This window comes from Urocitellus parryii, chromosome 4, assembly GCF_045843805.1.
Source record: "Urocitellus parryii isolate mUroPar1 chromosome 4, mUroPar1.hap1, whole genome shotgun sequence".
Taxonomy (NCBI): domain Eukaryota; kingdom Metazoa; phylum Chordata; class Mammalia; order Rodentia; family Sciuridae; genus Urocitellus; species Urocitellus parryii.
In genome coordinates, this window is record NC_135534.1 from 180,070,456 (window position 1) to 180,089,167 (window position 18,712).

The following is an 18,712-nucleotide window of genomic DNA, read 5'->3' on the forward strand; positions in this document are numbered from 1 at the left end:
TCCATGTACTTTGATTGTAAGTCCTCCTCTGAGAAGTAGCTGTTCAGGTCCTTGGCCCATTTGTTGATTGGGTTATTTGTTATCTTATTGTCTAATTTTTTGAATTCTTTATATACTCTGGATATTAGGGCTCTATCTGAAGTGTGAGGAGTAAAGATTTGTTGCCATGATGTAGGCTCCCTATTTGCCTCTCTTATTGTTTCTTTTGCTGAGAAAAAACTTTTTAGTTTGAGTAAGTCCCATTTGTTGATTCTAGATGTTAACTCTTGTGCTATGGGTGTCCTATTGAGGAATTTGGAGCCCGACCCCACAGTATGTAGGTCGTAGCCAACTTTTTCTTCTATCAGATGCCATGTCTCTGATTTGATATCAAGCTCCTTGATCCATTTTGAGTCAACTTTTGTGCATGGCGAGAGAAAGGGATTCAGATTCATTTTGTTGCATATGGATTTCCAGTTTTCCCAGCACCATTTGTTGAAGATGCTATCCTTCCTCCATTGCATGCTTTTAGCCCCTTTATCAAATATAAGAAAGTTGTAGTTTTGTGGGTTGGTTTCTGTGTCCTCTATTCTGTACCATTGGTCCACCCACCTGTTTTGGTACCAGTACCATGCTGTTTTTGTTACTATTGCTCTGTAGTATAGTTTGAAGTCTGGTATCGCTATACCACCTGATTCACACTTCCTGCTTAGCATTGTTTTTGCTATTCTGGGTCTTTTATTCTTCCATATGAATTTCATGATTGCTTTCTCTATTTCTACAAGAAATGCTGTTGGGATGTTGATTGGCATTGCATTAAACCTTTAGAGAACTTTTGGTAATATCGCCATTTTGATGATGTTAGTTCTGCCTATCCATGAACATGGTATATTTTTCCATCTTCTAAGATCTTCTTCAATTTCTCTTTTTAGGGTTCTGTAGTTTTCATTGTATAAGTCTTTCACCTCTTTTGTTAGGTTGATTCCCAAGTATTTTATTATTTTTGAGGATATTGTGAACGGCGTGGTTGTCCTCGTTTCCATTTCAGAGGATTTGTCGCTGATATACAGGAATGCCTTTGATTTATGCGTGTTGATTTTATATCCTGCCACTTTGCTGAATTCATTTATTAGCTCTAATAGTTTCTTTGTAGAACCTTTTGGGTCTGCTAGGTATAGAATCATGTCGCCCGCAAATAGTGATAATTTAAGTTCTTCTTTTCCTATTTTTATGCCTTTAATTTCTTTTGTCTGTCTAATTGCTCTGGCCAGTGTTTCGAGAACTATGTTGAACAGAAGTGGTGAGAGAGGGCATCCCTGTCTTGTTCCAGATTTTAGAGGGAATGCCTTCAATTTTTCTCCATTCAGAATGATGCTAGCCTGAGGCTTAGCATAGATTGCTTTTACAATGTTGAGGTATGTTCCTGTTATCCCTAGTTTTTCGAGAGTTTTGAAAATTCTTTTGTCTAGCTCAGAAGGCCTACTATGCACCACCTTAAATATTTTTGAGGTCTTAATAAAGGCTCGCATAGCCACACTCTTGATGCAGTCTTTACTCTGAGGCCTTATCCCATTATGAGACTCCTTTGCTGACTGGAAAAAGTCAAAATGTTGAACAGTTTTATTTTTTATTTTCTATCCTGGAACATCCTGATTCCTCCTATTTTCTCTAACCTATTTGCAAACTGAGCAATTTGTTCTTTATCTCTTTCTCTTGTCATCTGCAACTTTAAAAATAGCTGATATTTTCTTCATCATTCCAGTAGGAAGTCTCCTGAGCCATATCTGCAAGGTCATTAGGATATCTTCTATTTTCTATATAACTGCAGGTGATAGTTTTGCTGGTTATTCTGCCACTGGATAACAAGGTTCACCTCTCCCCAGACTCCAGTAGCAATTTCTACTCTGGTTCCCGGCTTCACCAAGTCTCTTCATCGACTTCCCAGCTTCTGCTCACCAAACAATCCCAAAGTCACTGTCAGGGAGTTTTGTTGGGACAGTACATGTTTTTTCAAGGTATCAATTTCTGTGTTGGTTATCTTTTGTGGCATAATAAAAACCCACCCCCAACACTAAGTAACCTCAAAGAACCACAGTTTGCTGTGGGTCAGCTGAGCAGTTCCTCTGCTGGGTCACCTGGGCTCACTCACGGCTGCTGTAGAATTGACAACTGGGAAGTCCAAGATGGCCGCCTTTGGCAGTTACTTCTGGCCAAGGGCTGAGGTGCCTCAGTTCTCCTCTGTGTGGCCCTTCACTCTCCAGTAGTTTAGAGCATCCTCCTTATATACTGTTCTCAGAGCAGCATTCAGAGAGAAGGCAGAAACTGCAAGGCCTTTTGAGGCCTAGACTCCAGAAATTTTACATCATTTCTACCATGTTCCGTTGATCAGAGGAAGTCACAACACCAGCCCATGTTCAAGGGAATGAAGAAATAGACTTACCTCTGGATGGCATATGTACCAACGTTATCACAAAGGCACATGCACATAGCATGGGGAGAAGTTAAGCAATCTGTCATAGGAGGCAACACAACATGTCTCTTACTTCTATATTCCTAGCGCCTTGAAGGGTGTCTAGCACACGAGAAATAAATATTTGTTGAATTTATAGTTGAATGATACTAAGTAGGTACTGGAGATTCAGAGAAGAAAGGTCGTTAAAACATAAGACAAAAAGTATTTATAAGGTCTAGTCATGTTTTTAATCTATTCTTTTCAGAATTCTATTTTTATAACTAAGATTTGCTTCTACTCAAACTCTAAATTACTTATGTGTATATTCATCAAATAGATATGTTTTAGAGGCCACACTATGTGCCAGCTCTACTAAACTATCAATTAAGGTTAAAGACCTTGCCATGAGCGTCTTTCCTACCGCAGTGAGCACAACATTGGTTACCTGGAGTTTCCCTCCACCCCAAGGATCACACTTAATCCCTGTAACTTCAAACAGACAGTGCTGCACTTCCTAGTCCTACGCTGTGCAGACTGGGAGGCGGGGATGATCTCAGGCTCTTTACAATAACACGGGGTGCTGGTGATTCCTATTATCCTTATTATAAACACTTTGAGATAGTTACACTGCAAGGCCAATCAGATCTACTCTGGACCTGAGGACATTCTAATAGTGTGTCCCACATCCTGAAAAAAACATGCTGTTTCAATTTCTAATGGCCATTCCTTTTGTCTTTTTCACGGATACTCAACTTCCTCGAGGTGATCTGCTGGATTCGTTTACAGAGAATTTCAAGCCATGGATAGCTCATGAAATGAATTTAATGGATTTAAAGTATTTCTATTCTGCTGGTAGAAAATATCAAAGTACAGTGCATATATGTGTGAGTTTGTGTGTGTGTGTGTGCACACGCACGCGTGTGTGCATGTATTTGAGCACATTGAGACTCAAAGATTTATTTCATGATATAGATCATTTTCAAAAATTTTACAAGTTTCTGTTTTAGAACAACTCTGAGGCAGGGGAGCTTCTCACTCATTTAGGGGCAGGAAGTGGCACCCTGAATAATGGACTTTAACAAAGAAATAGATTCAAATATGCAAAAAGGTCTTAAAACAGCCAGGAATCCAGACTTTGAGGAACAGATGAAGGATGGGAGGTTAATGAGACCAATTTGAATCTAAGGAACAGAAGCTCCAGTCCCATGGACAGCCTTTATCCTCACCACCTGCCTAAAAGCCCACAGTGCAAAGGAAAATAGGAAGGTGCTTCTAGGAATCAAGTCTGACATTGACTGCAGCCTCTCTAGCATGGTATTCCAGAAAACCCCCAAATCAGTGGACAAAGGACATTCCAACTCACATTGTATTTGACCCCATAGGAAGGGGTGTATCTGCTTAACTGACCAGGGATCAGGAGTATATACCTTGACAGTGGGTATCCCAGCAAGAATCCAGACACAGGAAGCGACTACCACTTCTTTTTCTCCTCCATCCAGTCTCACAGACAGAGAATGTTAGAGTGGAGGGTCTTTGCAGAGCATCCAGGGCACAGCCTAATCAAAACAAGGCACAACCCATGATGTGGGGAGGTATCTGGTGTCATGTTTAGGAAGATCACTGGCTGAGGGGGAGTATTGGAGGGGCCAGGCATGGTCTGCACTAACACAGCAGCAGCACAGTGAGAGTCAAGGATGGTCTGAAGAGTAGAATTGAGGTGACTTGGTAGCAGATTGCTTGTGGGAGGTGGTGAGATAAAGTTGCTTTTGAGTCACTGTGCTTTTCAGGAGGGTCTGAGGAAAAACTCACTGTGCCAATCCTTGTGTTTTCTTATTCTGAACCATATGGACAGTCAGAACCGGTGGGTGTGACTGGTGTGAGTAAAGTGGGTCCTTATGCTTGGTACATGTACAGTGGCTGAGGCAGCAAATTCACTTACCACTTTTGCACTGAAGATTTCCTGATCTCTCTGTTCTAGTCATGCATATTCAGTTATTTAACTTATGTCCTCACTTGGGCATCTCAGACACATCTCAACCTAAGATAAAGCAAGTATATAATGCATGGATCTGCCATTACAGTATTTTACATAGTAATTTCACTATGCAGAAAGGTCTCTGTGTTCCACGTACTCGTTACTCCCTCTCTCCCCTAACCCCTGACAATTGATCTTTTTCATTGTGTCTAAAATTTTTCCTTTTACAGATCATCAGATTGTTTGAATCATACAGCATGTGATATTTTCAGAATGCCTTCTTTTGTTTAGTAATGTGCATTTAATGTTCCTCCATGTCTTTTCATAGCTTGACAGCTCATTTCTTTTTTTAGTGTTGTGTAATATTCCATTGTCTGGAGGTGCCACGGTATATTTATCCATACATCTTTTGAAAAACATCTTGGCTGCCACAAAATTTGGGCCATTAGGTATTAAAGCTCCTCTAAACATCCCTGTGCAGATTGTGTGGACAAAAGTTTTTAACTCTTTTGGGTAAAGACTAAGGAATATAATTGCTAGATCTTGTGATGAGAGTGTGTTAGCTTTGCAGGAAACTCCCAAACTCTCTTTCAAAGTGGCTGAATCATTTTTCACTTCAATCAGTAATAAATGAAGTTCCTGCGGCTCCACATTCCAGCATTTGGAATTGCAGCATTCCAATACCAGCATTTGCTATTGTCAGTGTTTTGGGTTTTCGCCATTCTACTAAGTGCATGATGGTATCTTGTTTTAATTGCTTTCCACCCCTTTCCCACACTACCCACATAGGAAACCAGTCTCTTTCATTGCTGGTTTATGCTATCTATATTTCTTTTGCACAAGTAAGCACACATGGGTATTTCTTACCTTCATTTCTTTCTTACATGAAGAGTAGCATAGTTTGTTGTTTTGCACTTAAGAATAGTTATTTTGAAGTCTGTTTCTGAACATATTAATTGGATAACCTGTTTTATTATTCATTCTCCTTCTCCCCCTCTCCTTTTCTCTGTTGTCTTGTCTTCTCATGAGCCCATATATTTTTCATTGAGTGTCAAACATTAAATATAAAAAAAAAACATAGAAATAATTTGATGCCTTGGATGATATTAATTTCCTCACATTGGCTTCTGGAAGGTAGGAGCACCCCAATCCAGTTCCCAGAATGGAGATGATGCGAAGCTGGCTTCAGTCCTGCAAGGATCACCTTTGCTTCTATGGCACAGCCCTCTTGAGTCCCAATCCAAAAGAGCGCAGTTAGCAGCTTCTGGTCTGCATGTTTTGTCCCCCAGACCTTGAGATATGTACCCCCAAATGCCTTGCTCAACAGTCCAGGTTGCTGAGATCTTCTGAATCTTGGTCCTTCATTTTTTCTGCCTTGTTAGCTCCACAGTCCCTTCCTATGGATTGTTGGTAACATTCTATACAATATTTCTGTTGTCTTCATTGGAGAGCACGTCTCCCTTCTGCCATTACAGAAGCAGAAGTTCCCTCACTGCTTTTTTACTTTGAAATTGTTTTTTATTTTACATTTTATGCTTAGTTCTTTTTCAAATATATTTATTCTTTTCTAATATTTTTTATTTCTTTTGTGTGTTTAATCAATTGGTATGTGTACACTAAATCCTGGGAGATCTGATCTTGCTATATGTTCATTCCGTTTTGCTCATGGTAGCTTGTGCCCTGTGCACATTACAGTTTCAGACCATGAAGCCATTTTCAGAGGACCCTTTTGTGCATCCTGTTGAGAACATGTCACACTAAACCAATATTGTCTTTGCCGTTATGAGGCATCCTGGAATATCATATCCTGAGACCAGATTTTATATATTATCTCCTATGGATTAAGAATAAATAAATATCATACATATGTCTGTACTTGTCCACTGGACTGAAAGTAAAAGAAGTGAAGAGGAAAAGGTTCAAGGACAAAATGGTCATATTAAAAGATACTTCCTATTATAACCATTGCTACATGTGCAGTTTTATTTACCAGTGCTGTGTGCACAGTGGACAGGTTCTTGTGTGAAATATCTAGTCATTGGAGATATTTAGAAGTGTCGGATGTGTTTAAAAGGAGAAGTAATAGAATACAAAACTTTTTATAAATTCCTTTTAAAATTTATGGGAATCACTGTGTTTGGAATTGTTAAACCATCTGAACAGTAAAAAAATAAAATAAAAAAAGAACAAATACCAAATCCACATCGGGCATAGAAACTTTGGTTTCAAATTCCCATGGAAAACTAGAATTGCCCTATTATGTAAATTTTAGACAAAAAATATTCTTCCCCTTTTTGTCTCTCCAAGAAACATCCAGTGAACAACATTCTAAAGGCCACTCTGCCTGTGTCCACAACAGACCCAGTGAAGACAGTGAGGGACACAGGCGTCTGGGAGTCTCCTCGCTTGAGAAGACCAGAGGCGAGACGGCTGGTGAGCAGTGGTGTGAAAGGGGCAAAGGCGCACTGAAGCAGCCCTCCAGTGTCAGGGTGGCCGGGCCTGATGAGAAAGGAGAGGACCTTCCACAGCAGGACGGCCACCGGAAGCCGGGCAGGCGGCATGATGCAGTCCCCAAGGCCAGAAATCCCCCCCAGAAAAGGCGCCTTCAAGAGCTCAGAGGAAGGTGCTCCCCAGCTGGTTCCAGCCGGCCTGGCAGTGCCAAGGGGGAGGTTGTTCATGCTGGGCAGAATCCTCTCCACCATCGCACACCAAGAAACAGAGAGACACAGGACAAGCTCCCAGGAGGGGTCTATTCAGATTTGCCACAGAGCACAGAGGAGATGAGGTCAGGAGCCAGGAAACTGGGGACATCTACCCTGTCTGAGGATGCTCAGGTATCTAAGGACATTGATCCAGCATCTGGACCCCTCTCTGGGCAGAGTGTGAATATTGACCTTCTCCCTGTAGAGCTCCGACTGCAGATAATCCAGAGAGAAAGGACTAGGAAAGAGCTGTTTCGCAAAAAGAACAAGGCAGCCGCCATCATCCAGCGTGCCTGGCGAAGGTAGGAGTGTGAAGGGCTGCCACCTCTTTGGTTCTTTCTGTGCTTTGATATTTTTCAGTTAATTCCATGTGAGGGCATCGTAAGGCCAATTTTATGGAGCTGGACATGAAATTCACACATGTATATCCTAGTAATTTACATACTACTTGGCCTCCCTGATCCTCAGTTTCCTCATCAGTAAAACAGGATTTAACAGTTGCTGCACCTATCCTGTTTATATGGTAGGTCACTGGAATGAAATAATGTGTGCTTTGTGAATTCTAAAGCATTTAGCACTACACACATATTTTTTTTTTAAATTAGTCCAAATGCCTAAACCAAGGTTTGGATATAGTGAAGTGTCTGAAACTTATTATGTAAACGTGTTTGAGCATCTGCAAGCTCAGTACAGGTTAGATGCTGGGAGTTGGGATGGAGGCTATCCTAAGAGGCTGGGGCAGTGTCCCAGTATGATAGAGACAGACACCTCTCCAGAGGACCACAAAGGTCGTTTGCTACAAGTCTCCACTTGTCTCATAATCTCCTTCACACTGTAGGTCCCCTCTGGGCCTCAGTCCATATTAGGCCTTACAGTGATGACAGTGACCAGGGAAGGTCTGGTCCATCGCTGACTGGTGGGAGTTACATGTCCTCCATCTCTGAGGAGAGGAAGATTGATGGTGTGGTAAAGCAAGTGAATCTCTACAAGTCCAGTGTGCCAAGTCTCCAGGCCCACGCCCAGAGAAAAAGAAAGAAGAGGCCCAGAGAACACTACTATTGGCTGAGAAAGAAGAGAGCAAGATGGATTTGTGGGAGGTCCAAGGAGAGGCCAATGGGAATATCACGCCAAAGAATGCCTGACCCAGAGCTGGCCGATCTGGTCTAGCTTGGAATAATGTGTACTCATGTCTGTTTAAGCACATGGGAGCTCCCAGCCACACCAGAAGGCCATCATGACAGACATGGGGGTTTCTGTATTTTAGAAAAGCAAACCATTCAGGAAAAATGAGCTGTGTTTGTGGTGCACATCCAGCATTTGAATCTCCGTTTGACTCACACTGGAGGGCCTTCCCCTGACATTAAAGTGAGTTCTTGCTGTGGTCAAGATGGTGGCAGTGGAGGCTAGCCTCCTGCTCCTCACCTGAGAGCAGGCTAGAAAAGGGCTGCCTGGAAGTGCTCACACACACCCACACACACCGAGGGTTCAGTCCCAAGCGTGGAGTGATGCTGTTATATCTGCCACTGTTAATACTAGAAGTTATTTAACATTTATTGGGCACTTGTGCAAGTACTGTTCAAAGTAGTTTTATAGATATTAATTCTATCCTCACAATTAACCCTCTGAGGTAGTTACTATTTTTGTCCCCATTACACAGATGAGGAAACTGAAGCACAAAGAGGTTAATCAGCTTAACACTATAGAGCTAGTAGGTGCCAATGCTGACTTTGGGTCGAGTCTCCCTCTGAAGCTGCAGAAGGGAACGTCCATTGCTCCCCTCCTTGGGAAGCTACACTAGGACATGCACTACCATCAGGAGGGACTTTTTAAATTATTTTGGCTGACACCTGGGAGCTAAACAAGCTGGCAAGGTTTGCTTCCCCAGGCCCCACAGCTGCTCCCTAGTTGAAATGTCTCCCTCCCAGACTGTTCTTTGACTTCTTTGAAGAGTCAGGAGCTGACAGGTCCTGTCAGTAAGTATCCAGACTAGCAAATGAGCCTTCAGTCATTCCTCACAGAAACAGTGGGCTCATAGTCTGGTGCGCCCATCTGGAAGGGCAATTACCCAGGCCCCCTCTGGCTGCACCATTGTGCAATTCTCAGAAACATCAACTCCCAAAGGGCCTCTGGGATGCCACATGTTGTGGAGTACCACATCTGGAGGGTGAAAACACTTTTGTTGATTCTATTATATTTTAACTATATTTTCCATTTTAACTATAGGACCCCAAAGTGCTGTCCTGGAACTGTGTGTCTGACACCAAAACAAGGAATGGTGAGGGACAGCATAGGGGATAGGTCGTGGCACTTAGTGTTCAATGAATGGATTGTCTTTATAGGAGACATGAAAAGGACGGAGAAAGTGAGCTGGAAAATAGGCATCAATGGGTGAGCAGATTGACCTTGGACCTCAAGAAAATGAAACCTAGTCTGAAAATTAGTGTGAAGTTTTATTACCAATTAAGACTTGACTACTATAAAAACTAAAATCAAGTACTGGACAGGCTAAGCTGGAAAGCTGCTGTTTAAAACATCACCTAATATGTGGAAGCCCCTTTCTGTCCGCTCTCTCCAGTATATTCTGAGATAAAGAAGCAAGGATAGACTGGACAGCAGGAAGAGCCCTGACCCCATGGACTATGGGGCATGTTTGAATTTCCCACAGTCCAGGGGCATCTGTTCTCCTGAAAGAGGGAGAATGAGGCCTGTTCCTCTGCCCCAAGAACCTTAAGAGTTTCTTGGATGCCGATCCAGTCTCCATACCAGAGCTGATCGGGGGAGCTGTGTCCACTAAAAGCTGAAGCTCCCCACAGTCTCAACCAGTACCTGGGCCTCCCCAAAGCGCAGAGAGTGGGGAGACACCCAACACCTCTAACGTAAGAAACCATTATGGAACAGCAGTGCCCCATCTCTCTAGTTCTCTTAATACTGGCCATTTAGAAAGGTGGGACATATTCTAGTTGAGGGACACTATGATTTGTCACTCTCCAGGAAAAGAAAGGAAGAACCATGTTGGTTGCCGAAATCAGCCTTTGGTAAAGGAGGCAGGGCTGCACCAAGCACTGCAAATATTTAGCAGACTTGGGAAGACTCTCTCCCGTGTGGTGTGTCCTAGCATCACGCATGGGCCTGCTGCTCCTCTAGGCTCACTGGGAGTAGTCGATGCAGTACACGGATGCAGCTCTCCCTCACAGGGTTCCAAACAGTTGCGCTTGTCAGTAAGTTTGGGTACACGTGGGATAAAAACCATCAAGTAAAGACTAGATGTAAACACTGCCATCATTCCTCTGCCCATCTTTCCCCACTCCAAGCTCCCCAGCGGAATGTTCTTAGTAAAAAAGCAGCTTTTACCTTTGCCACTTTTTTTTTTTTTGTACTGCAGATTGAACCCAGGGGCACTTTACCGCTGAGCTATGTCCCCAGCCTTTTTGTTTGGAGACAGGGTCTCCCTAAGTTGCCCAGGTTGGGCTTAAACTTATTCTCCTGACCTAGCTTCCCAAATCACTGGCTTTATAGGCATGTACCACTGCACCTGGCTGCCACTCTTCTTTAACCCTTTGTGAGTCCCTCCATTATGTATGGAAATCAGACAAAGTCCTTAGCAGTGTTTGGCAGTTGGGCCAGATAGTACTGATTCAGAATGTTGGTTTCTGCTGGCTCTAGCCATGTCACCTTCTGTAAGTTACTCTGCTTTTCTGAACCTTGGAAGGTCTGCCTCACAGCCCCTTAAATCACAGGAAGGGTGCCTGGAATGCAGCAGGCCTTCAACAGATGCTGGCTCCTTCCACAGTGCAGCCAGCGTGAGCTCACGTCCGTCTATGCTGATTCTGCTGCCCAGAGTGCCCTCCTCTGCCTGGGAAGCTCCTACACACAGCACAGTGCACAGCAGCCTGGGAAGCCTACCAAACCATCACATCTGTCCCCATGTGCCCAGCATAGTGTTTCTCCCTGAGGGCAAAGACTCATCTGATGAATCCTAGTTCCATTAGTATTTCATGATGGGAAGAGATAGAACTCAAATTCAATATGCCACCTTTGAAATCAGGAGTTTCACAAGTACTGTTCCTAAAGCTTCTAGGAACCTGAAAGTTTGCTCTTCTTTATACTGTGACCTTAAGCCTCTCCTCTCCTCCGGCCCCACCAGCTACAGGCTCAGAAAGCACCTGTCCCACCTGCTGCACGGGAAGCAGCCTGGAGCTGGAGACGGGCACAAATGGAGCCGTGAGTGCACATCATTGCTCCTCCAGGTTTGGAGAAGAGAACTGGAAGTAAAGCTCCCAAAGACTGTGGCAGTCATCAGGGTTCCCAAGAGCCCATCCAAGGGCATCTCAGGCACCAAGTCTACCAGGCACTCAGTGCTCAAGCAGATTTATGGTAAATGTCCTTCTGGGCTATGTAGTATACCATCTGAGTGCCACCCTCAGAGTGCCACGGCAGAATCTGAAATAGGATTTAATTACACTGGGCACACCACCATTCAGAAAGCTTCCTTATTCTACTTCTGAGCATAAAATTTTAGCACCCCATTTATTGCCTCCCAGCAATTCTGGGTCATACTTGGTCTCATGAGGCATTCTAGCTAGCATCACAGCTCAGAGAGCCTCCCCAAAGAGTCTTCACTAGGCTCCCTGGTTGACAGTCTCATCCTTTGAACCTCTCCAGAGCTCTGCTCGAGTATTCCCCAACTTACGTTACCCACTGGGACAACTCCAGACTCGTACCTTGTCTGCTTTGCCTTGACCTTTCCTATGTTAAGGTAGTATAGGGTTGCTCATCTATGGAATGCCTGAGATCCATCCACTATAGTGAATACTTGTTCAGCAGATAAATTGCTGTAAACAGAAGCATTTTTAGTTCTGGAAAGAGCTCATCCAAATAAACTTAGCAGAAAACAGTTCTGGCTAACTCCCCACCAGAAAAGCCAAGAAAGATCTTGTGTAGTTCTTGCAACAAAATCTCAGGTTTTGGCTCTGAACCTACATGATACAGATTGAGCAGTCCCAAATTTCAGACTTGGGATCGGAGATTAGGAATGCCCATCCAGTAAAGTCTATACAATTGCCCCTAAATCTGTAAAGCTGCTGCTCCCAAACATTTCAGTTAAGGAACAATCTGCACTTCCATGCCATACCTACTGTATCTTGGTAGCTCAAGCCCTTTCCTCAATAAGGAATTCATAATTTAGTCAGGCCCCACTGCTGTTGGTCAAAGATAGATGACTGTTGTTGGTTGATTTCAGGTTGTTCTCTGGAAGGAAAAGTACATCATCCTACAAGACTTTCCAGAGCCCCTCCTGCTCTGCATCTCAATTCAGGTAAGGCATCATGAAGCAGGGGGAGAGAACATGTGAAGGGTTTTTCTTGTTTCATTCCCAAATACAGGAGACATCATTAGAAGAGAGGTGGCCAGGGTTTCCAAAGTCATTTCAAGAATGCAGTTTTCTTATCCCCCTTTTATGGTATTATCACAGTCAATATATGTCTCTGAGGCAAATTACTATTTTTTTGTGCAGAGGATAGAACCCAGAGCCTTATGCATGTGAGGCAAGCACTCTCAACTGAGCTATATCCCCAGCCCGAGACAAATTATTTTCACAACTAAAAGCTATTAACATTATCTTCAGTAGAAACAATAAATGGTAGCTATCACTAATCATTTTTACATTTTCATATTACAAAAATACTTTCTTCAAATCAATGTTGGAAGTCCTTGGCCCATTTGGTGTCAAGAAGATCCTCCATTTCCTTGCCAAAAGTGGGAAGAGCACCATAAACAGGACACTGCACTCAGGCTCAAAGGTACACTTTCATTCGAGAGCTCAGCAGCTTTCTTTGCAGCCACAAGACAAGAGAGTTTACTTAGTGCCCCTTCCTTCACGCCAGCATTAAAAATGGGTGATAAGTTCAGTGCTGTCAGCAGCTAATGCCAGGTCCAGTGTATCTCACAGTGGCTATGGCAACCCATGGCCCTGACCCTGATCCACACAGTCATCCTGCAGGAACAGAGTGCAGCTGGGAAGGTGAACAATGACTGTCAGCATGAACTTTAGCATTCATTTAGATTTTGATAAGGGGAAAATCTGGAGGTGGGGGGGACAGAGTAATTACTGCCAAACCTTTAATAAGTTAGGTAACTCATGTAACCCAGGCAGGCTGATCAGGGAAGTGGTGGGTGGGATAGTAAAAACTTTTAAAGTAATCAAACCTCACAGTTCTATGTAAAAAGGCCTTCTTTTTTCTTGACTGAAGAATATTTCAACAGAACTGTCAGAACTACCAGAAAGTTTCATCTATATAATATTAGTAAAGATAATCAGATCAGTTTTAACTCTGACTTAAGAGAAAAGCAAATCCAGTACTGCCAGAAATCCTTAAACAACGAATGCCTATGAAAGGTTTTTAGTGAGGGTACAGAGTAAACAAATTCAAAGATCTTAATGGTTTCTTAGGACTTTACATAATAAGCATCTTGTTTGTCTTACACACATTTCTGACTGGTTTGAAATCAGACAAGAGTAAAGAGAATCTTTCCCTACCCTGAACTTGGAGGGAATATAGGTTTTGTCAAGGCTAAACCACCTACATGAAGCATCAACCAGTTAATGAAGCTGGTCAAGCAGAGCTACTAGGTACAGTTTAGCTGTAGTCTGTTTTATATAGAAAACATGTCTACAAATGAAATAATATCCATAAAGTGAGTGTGGCTTGGATATATACACAAGTTTGTGAATTTTGTAATCAAGTAACAAATTAAACTAAAAGAGAGAACATTAACTTTGGTCTTCACTTTGAATTAAAAATGTTAGTTCAGGGCTGGGGATGTGACTCAATGGTAGAACTCTTGCCTAGCATGCATGAAGCACTAGGTTTGATACTCAGCACCAAAAAAAAAAATATATATATATATCATTTTCTTGCCTTGAGAATCCAATAGGGCTAGGAATTTTCTGATTTTGCCTATTTCTGTTCACTTCCAGAAAATTACTTGGTGCATTGTAGATGGTTAACTATTTGATGACTGAATATGTTGTTCCTGCCCTCTGGCTTAGGGAGATGCCATGCTGAAGTTTTATAATTCTTCTACCACTTCAAAAAGGAAGAAACAGAAAAATATATCAAAATGCAGTCTCTGCAGGCTATTGCCCTACATCCATTTAGGAGACAGATAAACTCCCTGCTTTCTCCTGTCTTTCACAGTTCTGCTGCAAACCACCCACAAAGACTATCAACATAGCCTATTACTGACACATACATACCAGGGATCATTTCTTTAAAAATGAAAGAGCTTCCTGTAACATTCCACACCAGTGAATGGAATATCATAGCTTACATGAACATTGCTAATGGAACTCCTGCTTGAATCCAGTATATTCTGCCATCTTGTACAGGGGTATGCAGGTGATAATTTCAGTTATATTGAGGGTAGCCAAAAATACAGGAGTTCCAAAAGCAGTTAATTCATTTAAAAATAATTTTGTTGCAGTTGTAAAACCAGGAGAGAAAAATAAAGACATGTTCTATACTTTTTAAAACTTACCCCTCATATTTGCTTTTATATTTCCAGGGTTAAGAGCAAAATATAGCAATATGGCTGCAGCAAGTTCTCCCAACCATGAGTTCTCAGTATCCTCATTTGTCAGTTATCATGTTTTCTGACTGTGGTAGCCTACAAATTTGTTATTTCAAAGTCATAAAAAGTCCTCTTAAAATAACCATTTTGAGTTTGATATGCCTATTAGTCTATCAACCTTCAGGAACATGAATAGGTTTCAAATCTTATGAAACAAAAAGGAAAGGGAACTAAAAGATGGTACATGAATATGAGTAAGGATGCACTGTGTCATGAGACACAACGAGAGAACACTAATTATTCCAGGTAGATTTAAGACCAAAAGTTCCAGTCCCAGCTCCTTAAAACACCTGTTCCCTCCCAATGCAGGTGCTTCCTTCAAGAAATGTTCCATATTTTTGAGAGGAGGAGAAATGCAAGGCCAGTGATCACCCTGCCTCTGAAGTACACTGGCCCATCAACTTATTTGGCTCCAGGGATAGCACAAACTTAAATTCTTTTCCCTTAGCATCAAGGAAGTCTTCCCTTCAGCACTAAAATTAACTTGACTATTTATCTGGTATTTGTTTTTAACAGTGAGCAATTTGCAATGCATACATCTCCTTGAGAACAGCGGAAGATCGAAGAACTTTTCTTATAACCTGCAATCAGCTGCAAAATCAAAAAACAAACCAAAGCTTTGATGGCCTGTGGAGAAAGGTGAATAGCTATGCAATTCTGATTCTCTGTTGATGGACTGTCTTACATTTTGGGAAAACTTTAATATCCATGCCTAAAGCCTTATTATCTTGAAAATGTCATAACTGAAAGAAAATATCCTCTGCTCTTACAAGTGCTAATTTGTAAATCATCTCAGCCTACACTGAGAGGACCAGGACTATGTCCATGCATACTGCCCAGCTGTGTGCCTTCATCATAGCACAGCTAGAAATGAATAATTATCAGTAACTTAAGTAAAAACTAGGGTGGTGAGCACTGCAGGGGCTGCCGGGCTGGGATTTCTAACAGCTAGCTACTACAGGCCTCGTTTCCTGATTCAAGTGATAAACCTAAATGAGACGGGGAACCTGCCTCCCTCTCTACACCCCCAGCAGCCATCTTCATCTTTCTACTTGCCTGGAATCTACTAAAACAAACTTTCTGATAGATACCACCTCCTATTACTCCAACATTATCAGTCCTAAATTTTACATCAGAATTATGTCCCAGTGTTTGCATTTAGAAACTTCATAAAAAAAGAACCAAGTACATTCTTGTTGACTCCTTACATTTTCCAGTTCCCATGTTAGTTTCTGAAGGCCACAGATTGGGGCCATGTCCTCTCTGAATGGCCGCCTCACTGCCTAGCACCACCAGCCTGTCAGGATCAAGGAGTCAGTCAGGTAGGGTTTATAAGCCAGGTCTCATGTACCAAGGTGCCAGCTCAGGACTTGACATCCCACTTGTACTTTCTGACCAACTTACAGAGGTGAACAAGCTTCTCAAAATGCCTTCTATTGCTGGCAGGGAAAACACATTCTAGCTCGAAGAACACCTGAGCTTCAATGGGAACTCACAAACATTGCTTTGCAAAGGAAGGTTCAAAATCTTCTTTAAAAGTTTAGCTTTAATGACAAACATTTATTACATCAGTTTCTCTTCAAAATAAGATACATGTGAATAAACAATTTCAAACAGCAGGTACCACAACGCCTCTTCAATACACTGTACTTAACGCGTTGGGCCCTTGGGGATGCCCAGTGATATACACACTGAAGCAATAATGTAGGTCTGTGAGCCACTGCTCCTGAGCACTTCCACTCTTCAGTGTCTGCAGAGAAAAACAAGAGTAATTTGAGAATTATATTAAAAGTCACCTTACAGTGCTTTTCACACCAAAACATGATTTCTCAAAGCCTAGCCAACAGTATCCCCCACCTATTTAAAAAAAAAAAAAAAAAAAAAAGGAACTACTAATTGGGCATTAACACAGACCTTGAAAATTCCTAGTCAGTTATGCCCTCAGGTATTACTGGTTTATTAGCCTATTTCCTACTGTATATGCTGAGAACTAATGAAATTTCACCATCAACCACTCCTATACCCGTGATTCCCTCCCTTTGTCATCTAGTGTCTCATGATCTTGCATTAACAACAACTGAGAATAATTCTGACAATTTTTGTCTATCAAGAGGTAGGCTGATTCTCCCATAAGGGAATAATTCAAATTCTTGACTTTTCTTTCCTTCTACGGTTCTGAATTATGCCATTGCTATTTTCATTACTCCTATAAACACTACTCCAAAACATAACAGATTGTATGTCCCAATGAATAAACCCCAAACACCTCTGCAAAACACCTTTTAACCCTCTTAAACAAAAACACAAAAGGAACCCTAGAAGATAAAACTACCTCCCAAAACAGATGTAGCTAAAGGCAAGAGCCACCAAGGAGGCAGATCTGATTATTATCTCCTCCTATCCAATGAACTAAGTGACTAGAAATCAGCCTTAAGTTGCTACTAAAGAATTTCCTTAATGTCGGCTAACATTTAGTGAGCAAAAAAATGTCAGGTAAACTAAATACGGTACTTGGATAATCTCATTTATGGTCACCAAAACCCAAAGGCACACAAAAAATGACATTACTTCCATTTTTGACAGACAAGAAAACAAGCCTGTTCGGGTAAGAGGGGAAAAAATTGCCAAATGATCCCAGTTACATAACAGAGTCCAAGTAAGAATGACTCTGATGACCACTACCTTTTTGGAAACTTCCTGGTGCCGCCTTCATTAAGTGTGTGTACTTTAAGGCTTAAAGTACTAGTTAAGTCCTAGTCAGGTGCTGTACAGCAGGGAAGCCCTAAGCAATCACCACACTGGGCTTAACTATAGAAGCCAATCCAGGTGCAGGAACCCCACCCTTACCTGTCCCATGAACCTCCTCTTGTTATGCTTCTTACCGTGATATTTTTGATGATCTGCTGTACCAAGATAGCATTGGTCAACATGTGAGTCCTGAGGGGTGCGTGTTGAAGCAGCAGGCGAAGTAGCTGGCCCACAACAGGCAGCTCCTCAGGCCCAACTCTGTTCACACGCAGGCTCTGCAGCATCAACCTGAGAACTCGAGGCAGGAGAGCCAGGATGGAGACACAGGCCCCCCACAGCTTGTCCCTATCAAGAAAGAAGTCAGTCAGTGAGCCAACACAGGAAAAGTGTCCCTTTCACATTCCCAAAAATTGAAATGGTCTTTTAAGAGATTAGCATTTCTTGATAAAACACCACAAATCATCATAAATAAGAACTGGGTTTAATCAGAACTAAGTAAGTATAAAGTCAATGAAGAATTAGCTGTTCTCACTTATTTTGTGGGTTCCAGGAAGCTTAGCAACCAGCACTTTCCTGGATTTAACAAGACATTCTCGAAGCCCCAGTATCTAACATTGGACACTATTCAACTTCTATACAATGTAAAAGACATCAGAAGAATAAGAATGCCCCACTGGTTAAAAAAAAAAGAAGAAGAAGAAGAAGAAGAAGAAGAAGAAGAAGAAGAAGAAGAAGAAGAAAGAGAAGAAATACACAAAACTTTAAGTCTATGACCTAGATTCTGAACTTGTTTAATTTCTTAGGAGGGAGCAGATTTATGGGGGGTAGGGTGCTCATCAGGAGCCAAAACAGATTTCACAAAGCAGCCAGTGAGGGGACCATTACTGCCAACAATACATCATGGAAGGCCAGAAATGGTAAATCCAAATGTCAACAAACATCATCATTCTCTTCATATCTTTACAGAACAAGAGCAAAAAAGTTTTATGGTAGAGACATGAACTTGTAGTTAGTCTAACCACATTCTAGAAGAGTGTCAATTAAATGGAGCAACATCTATTTGAAGGGACGAGTCTACAGACTGCTAAAGGCTCTGACCTTAGTCTGTTGCAGTTTCTGTTCCAAAGTGCACAACCTCCCAGTCCCCAATCTTTTAAGAGAAGCTTACTACGGTGGACCGGGCCCTTCACCATATGACTAACTTTCCTGACTTCACATATGGCAATG

The 18,712-nt window shown here is 42.0% G+C and overlaps 2 protein-coding genes across 2 annotated transcripts in view; one reads left to right on the top strand and one right to left on the bottom strand.

Annotated features, from left to right (window-relative positions):
• The window catches only part of Invs (inversin), a 134,784-nt gene extending 119,410 nt beyond the window's left edge, over positions 1-15,374 (top strand). The window contains exons 14-17 of the mRNA XM_026415065.2: positions 6,714-7,410; positions 11,253-11,482; positions 12,348-12,422; positions 15,254-15,374. Of these exons, the coding sequence (XP_026270850.2) occupies positions 6,714-7,410; positions 11,253-11,482; positions 12,348-12,422; positions 15,254-15,360 (1,109 nt within the window). The 3' untranslated portion in view covers positions 15,361-15,374. The remainder of the gene's footprint in view (positions 1-6,713; positions 7,411-11,252; positions 11,483-12,347; positions 12,423-15,253) is intronic.
• Positions 15,375-16,287: 913 nt separating this feature from the next.
• Tex10 (testis expressed 10) overlaps positions 16,288-18,712 on the bottom strand; it is a 43,977-nt gene continuing 41,552 nt past the window's right edge. Inside the window, exons 14-15 of the mRNA XM_026415052.2 lie at positions 17,620-17,830; positions 16,288-16,487 (exon numbers count right to left, since the gene is read on the bottom strand). Coding sequence (XP_026270837.1) covers positions 16,374-16,487; positions 17,620-17,830 — 325 coding nt within the window. The 3' untranslated portion in view covers positions 16,288-16,373. The remainder of the gene's footprint in view (positions 16,488-17,619; positions 17,831-18,712) is intronic.